The 5965-nt window shown below is 59.2% G+C and overlaps 1 protein-coding gene across 2 annotated transcripts in view; it reads right to left on the reverse strand.

Moving 5' to 3' along the window:
- Nucleotides 1–5952, reverse strand: part of SSTR2 (somatostatin receptor 2) — a 15169-nt gene extending 9217 nt beyond the window's left edge. Inside the window, exon 1 of one of the 2 annotated variants that reach the window (XM_019516068.1) lies at nucleotides 4932–5952. In XM_019516068.1, the coding sequence (XP_019371613.1) occupies nucleotides 4932–5936 (1005 nt within the window). In that variant the 5' untranslated portion in view covers nucleotides 5937–5952. Of the gene's footprint in view, nucleotides 1–4639 lie in introns of those variants that run through there. The other variant, XM_019516075.1, reaches the window with a different exon arrangement.
- Nucleotides 5953–5965: the final 13 nt, after the last annotated feature.

Consider the following 5965-nt stretch of genomic DNA (forward strand, 5'->3'; position numbering starts at 1 on the left):
CCAGCACGCAAAGCCTCGGGACCCTGTTTGGCAGAGTGAGGATGGCAGGATCGTGCCCCCGCCGGCTCCTGTAGCGAAGGGTGACTTCACCGCGGCTCTCGGAGGTTTACGGTGCTCTGCGTTTGCAGTTCTGGCAGGGGCAGGGGTTAATTAAAATCCTCATTGAACCTAGAGAGGTCCAATGAGGGGGAACAAACACCTGCAGTCTCCTCCGGTCCCGACGTGCACTTGCCATCTTGACACAAGTAACCTGCCGCACGCCTCCTTTGCACAGGTGGGGCAAACGGGGGCCTTTAAAAGCACCGAGAACAGGGATCCTTTCCCTCCGGACCCAAACAGCCGAGAGCTTGGGCAAGATTTCAGCAGGCAGCACAGCCCAATCCTCTCCCTAAGACCCCGGGGAGCCATTTGCTCTTGCTCCAAGCCATTCAAGCTCCATTGAGGGAGAGCACACCTTGGCCATGCTTTTTCTATCCTGGCTGTAAGCAAGTCCAGAGATGAGAGCTTCCCCACAGCAGACACGTGGCACCGGGTTGGTGTTTCCACCTGCTGCTGTGCACCGGCCCATCTCCATCCTCTCCTGCTCCTGCCCCTCTCCATCCCCATAGCCCCCCATCCCAGCCCTCTGTCCATCTGTGCAGGTCTCAGACACGCGCAGAGGAGGGAACAAGCTGTGACCTGGAGCTAGCATCTAAGTGGGGACCGGGCGGAGGGAGGCGGGGGTCTGCAGCATGCAGCCCACCCCTTCTGCAGAGGGCTGCTCTTCCAGCCTCCTCTCCCCCAGAAGTGCAGGATGCCAGCACAAGGGCTTACTCAGATACTGGGAAAAGTCGAGCAAACTTTGCAAAGCTTGGGCTCTAAATGACGCAGTGCTGGGCAGAGCCTCACCCCCCCGGCAACTTCTGAGGAAGCAGAAAATTTATCTTTGCAAAGGGCTTCGCTCTCAGCAAAGTGAAGAGGCCTGTTTGACTCCTGGCCCGGCTTCCCCCACGAGCTGGTGCATGGGGAGCTGCGGCCCGGGCTGTGCATAGTCCTCCCTTGCCCGGAGCCTTATCTCTGCCTGGCTGCTGGGAGCTTGTGGCAGCTCTGCTGCAATAAGCTTCTCTCGAGCTGCTCCAAGTGCTCACCAGAGAGTCTGCTGCCATTAAACTGATTCAAACCCCCAATTTTAAGGGAAGACGGCGCCGCTTTCACGTCCCAGCATGAGTGTACCATTAGCAAGCCCTGGGGACAGCTGCCAACAGGTGTCTGGGAGCGATGTGCAGGCAGCTCCTCTCCCTTCCTCAGAGGCAAGGGGCTGAAGCACAGGGACTTTTGTCTCCCTCCTGCCCCTGGCATGGCTTTTTCCCATACAAATCATGCTTTACCACCCACCTGGCATCAAACCGCTCGAAACTGCCACGCTGCAGCTCTGACATCTAAACCTTGGCTTGATAAAGGGCTCCAGGCCTAGCACTCGCAACCACAACACCTCATTTTCATGTGGGACCTGCCTGAGGTCTCTAATGCCCGGGGCATCCCTAACGCATCCTTCTTTGCTCTCACAAAGCCTCAGTTAATATTTAATTCCTCTTACGGCAGCAGCATAGAGACGCAGACCTCGCCGTCGGCCCAGCATGAGGACGGGAGCCCTGTCCCGCAAGCCAGATGCAAGCAGAAGGCATCTTTGCTATTAAACTGTTGTGAAAGTCAGTGCCCACGATATGCTTTCTGCCCTGGATGGCTGGGAAAGTCAGTGAAGTCCATGGTGTAACTGAGGGTCCAAATCAGGTGTTCATTGCACCTGGGAAGGGCTCGCAGGGGGAGGAAAGTTGAGCCACAACCTGGTTAGAAACATCGTTTTGCCAGCAGACATCTGCAAAATGCAGCTCTGAGGCCATCTACCCCCTGTCTCAGCTGGTTTAAAAACACAGGAGCTCAGGGGGCTGCTTCTCTGTCGCCGTAGCTAGTAATGCCAGGGCGAACTGTGCCTACCCTGAGTTTGCACCAAAGTCAAGGGCTGCGCAATAAAGCGTCGGGGAATATCCGTTGTAGACGGGACCTGCACATGCGTGCTGGGCAGCGTGGCATGGGAAGGCAGAGGGGTGCTGCCTGGGGCGGGGGTGGTCTACAGGGGAGCCCTGTATTTGTGCCCCGGGGCCAGGCGTGGCATGACTCTGGGCAAAGCCATAGGCATTGCTTCCAAAGCGGTTGCTGCAATTTGGGGTGCCTCTGGTGAGACGATAGATTAAAAGGCTTTGCCTGGGAGAAATCCAACTTGTGTTTTTAGCCCTGGATACCAGTGGAACAAGGCCTATCCGAAGACCTCTGACTACATCACGTGCAAGGCAAGCGGGGGCAGGAGCGGCTGCACACCTGGTTTTCCCCATCCTAAAAACCCCTGATGCTGCTACAGCTCCAGAGCCCGCGCCCCAACGCACCGGGGGCCAAATTCGGACCCCACTTCTCTCATTACAAGAGCGTGGACTGCTGTGTCCCCAGGGCTTCCCCTTCTCCCAAAATCACCGGGTCGCAAGGGACCTTGCTGGCTACGCGGCTGGAGACTAACTGGGACTTTAAAAGGGAAAAGAAGTCTGTTTGGCTTCCCTCGCTCCCCCACCAGATCGCCCGATTAGTTTCCCAATCATTGCAGCTGCTCCCATGCGGGCAGGCTGGGGGCACGGAGCAGATTAGCATCAGTACATTTTTCTTTGCAGCCGAATCCAAACATCAGCACTTGTCCTAGCCCCGGGCATGCAGCCCTCGCTGCTCCAGCTGACGTATTTATCCCTATCACCATCCCATCTTGGCATTAAGAGGCTGGACCCCACCTTCACCGTCCCCGCCTGCCTTTCCAAAGCCAATTCTGCTCGGTCCTGCTTTTCCAGGCGAGCTTTGCTCCAAGCCGCAGGACCTGGAGGACCCAAACCTGCCAGCCCAGGACACAGACCTGCCAGGCCCAAAGGCCGTGGCTTGAGGCCAGACCGATGCTGCCAGGCTGGCTCACCCCTGCTCCAGCCCCAGCGCTGTGCAGATGCCGACATGGATGCAGCCTGGACCAGGCTCTGCAGGCTCGCTGGGACTGGAGAAGGTGTCCCGCTATGACAGGCACTAAGGCCTCTGTGCACCCGAGGCTGCCTTCCTTTAGGGGATTTACAGAGACTCCTGCTTTGCCTCTCAGAGTTTGTCTCCTCCTCCCCTCTGTAGCGCCGGCGGTCACGGGCACGTTGTGCATAGGCTGACATGGGAACAAGCTCAGCCCCTGCCCTGACATCTCTCCGAGGCAATCGTGAAGCATCCCTCTCGCCTCATCCAGCCCTTCGAAACCAGCTTCTCTGCATCAGCAACGGCCGTGCCCAGATAAAACAGCCACCTGTGCAGAACTACTCTCCCGCTGCTTGCAACGTGCGGGCACAGCAGACCCCCCAAGCCAGGCATCTCCAAACCCCTGCAAGGACGCAAAGACCCGAGCTGCTAGGCCCACCCTCCGCGAGCTTGGTAGGGAAAAGCAACGTGCATTGCTCAGAAGAGGAAAAGGACAGACAGACAATGGCTTTGGGACCTGTGGCCACTAAAATCGCTGGGGAGGACTCTCAAGTCATCTGCCACAACCCCATGTGCAGCGGGGCTGGACCCAATGATCCGTAAGGTCCCTTCCAGCTCCTAACATCTATGAAGTGAACCTAACCCCCCCGTTAGCCCAGGACTGACTCTCTCCCAGCCTGTTTTCTAAAGCAGCAGTGTTTTCCCTGGCTCCCAGGCCACATCCAGCCCATGTCATCCCCACAGGTCTGGAAATGTGCTGGCGGGGGGGCCATGGCAGCATGCACGGCCAGTCCCTTAAAGCCGGATCCCCAGACCTGCGGGCCAGGTGATGGGGGCCTGCAGGCTAGATCAGCATTAAGGGGGCAGGGAAGGAGGGCACGTTTTACATTGAAGAGAGCATTTTTTGGCCAGCTGAGTTTAAAGGGAGAAAGGGGAAAAGCAGCTGCTCTGAGATCTGAGGTGGGAGAACCAGCCCCGAGCTGATCCCCACCCACAGCTAGTGATGGGAAAGACCGGGCACACGCCGACACGGAGGTGCCTGGCTGCCCGACCGGGGACAGGGATGTTTTTCTTCAGATCCGAGTTTTGCTGCTTCCCTGGTGGCAGGAATGCTGCTAAATAACACACCGGCAGCCTCCGAAAGCAGCTTAATGACCGAATAATGCACAGATTTGAATATGGGGGGGGAGGACCTGCATATTTTCCATGCCCTACCAGAGGGTTTGGCTGTGAAGATGTGCACTGGTGCTCTCAGCCAGCTTCGGTGTCCCCCGCCACATGCCCTGCTTTGCAAAGACGCAGGCAGAAATGCCTGAGCGTAACAGGCACGCCGGGGCTGGCTGGAGCGTGCCAACGCGTGCAAGCACGTAGCATGCGCACCCCGGGCTGCGTCCATGCCGCCCCGCCGGACAGGGCTGCCTCGGCCCCGCCGTCTCCTTATGCGTGAACGCGGCCTGCGCGCCAGGACCCCTGCCAGCGTCCCTGCGGGTAACCCCAAAGGGATGGATGGAAGGGCTGCCTGCTTTAAATGCACACGCATGCATGTGAGCTTTGCCAGGGGGTGGCTCTCGGCGTGTCACCTGAGCTACGTCCTTCCCGGGACTCGACAGCCAACCTGCCCGCGGCCCAGCAGTTCGCCTGGGTACGGGAGCCTGCCCCCTTCCCCGTGAGTTGTGACACCGCCGCCCCCGGACCGAGCAAAGGTCAAGCGCTCTGGACCTGACTCGCCGCCTGCTACTGCCCTGAGGAGGAGGAGAGGAACACTGATGAAGGACAATCCCAGAGTCCCCTTAGATGCTGGTCTGCAGATCCCCATTGAGGAGGGTCCTTTGGGTTTCCGTGGTCTCGTTTAGCCTAGATTTATCCTGCTTGCTGTCGCTCCTGTCCGCATCGTCCATGCCACTGACCTTCACCAGGCAGAGGACGTTCTGAAAGCTCTTCTTGAAGTTGTCGGACAGGAAGGCGTAGAGGATGGGGTTGGCGCAGCTGTTGGCGTAGCTGAGGACCACGACGAAGTCGAACATGCCCTTGAGGGCGGGCGTGGGCACGATCAGGACGGAGACGGAGGAGACGTTGAAGATGTAGAAGGGGAGCCAGCAGAAGATGAAGACGGCGACCACGATGGAGACCATCCGGGTGACCTTCTTCTCGGACTTTTTCCTTTTGGAGGAGCCCACTCGGATGCCGGAGGACTTGACCTTGATGATGATGAATAAGTAGCAGAGGCAGATGATGGTGAGGGGCACGAGGAAGCCCAGGATGAAGGCGTAGATGATGAAGCCCGTGTACCACGCGCCCGACTCGTCCGGCCAGATGATGGTGCAGCTGCTGCGCCCGTGGTTGCTCTGCACCCCGGCGTAGATCATGATGGGCATGATGACCAACAGCGAGAGCCCCCACACGGCCGCGTTGACCATTTTGGCCGTCCTCGGCCGCCTCCACTTGGCGGACTTGATGGGGTGGACCACGGCCAGGTACCGGTCGACGCTCATGACGGTGAGGCAGAAGATGCTGGTGAACTGGTTGATCCCGTCCACCGTCATGACCACCCGGCAGATGGCTTTGCCGAAGGGCCAGTGGACCAGCGCCACTTGCATGGCCAGGAACGGCAGCCCCAGCATGAAGAGCTCGTCGGCGATGGCCAGGTTGAGGATGTAGATGTTGGTGATGGTCTTCATCTTGGCGTAGCGGAGGATGACGTAGATCACCAGGGTGTTGCCGCAGAGCCCCACGATGCACACGGCGAAGTAGATGAGGGTGAGCACGGCGTTGCTGGTCAGGTCGAAGTGGTCGTGCGTGCCGTTGCGGGAGGCGTTGGCGGGCGCCTCGGCGGCCAGGTGGTGCGAGGGCGAGGCCGAGGCCGAGGAGTACCAGAACCGGGTGCTGTTGGGCAGGTCCGGCTCCCCGTCCATGGCTCCGTCCCGCCCGGCCGCCCGCCCGC

Source organism: Gavialis gangeticus, unplaced genomic scaffold (genome assembly GCF_001723915.1).
Source record: "Gavialis gangeticus isolate Ggan-Ray unplaced genomic scaffold, GavGan_comp1, whole genome shotgun sequence".
Lineage (NCBI taxonomy): Eukaryota > Metazoa > Chordata > Crocodylia > Gavialidae > Gavialis > Gavialis gangeticus.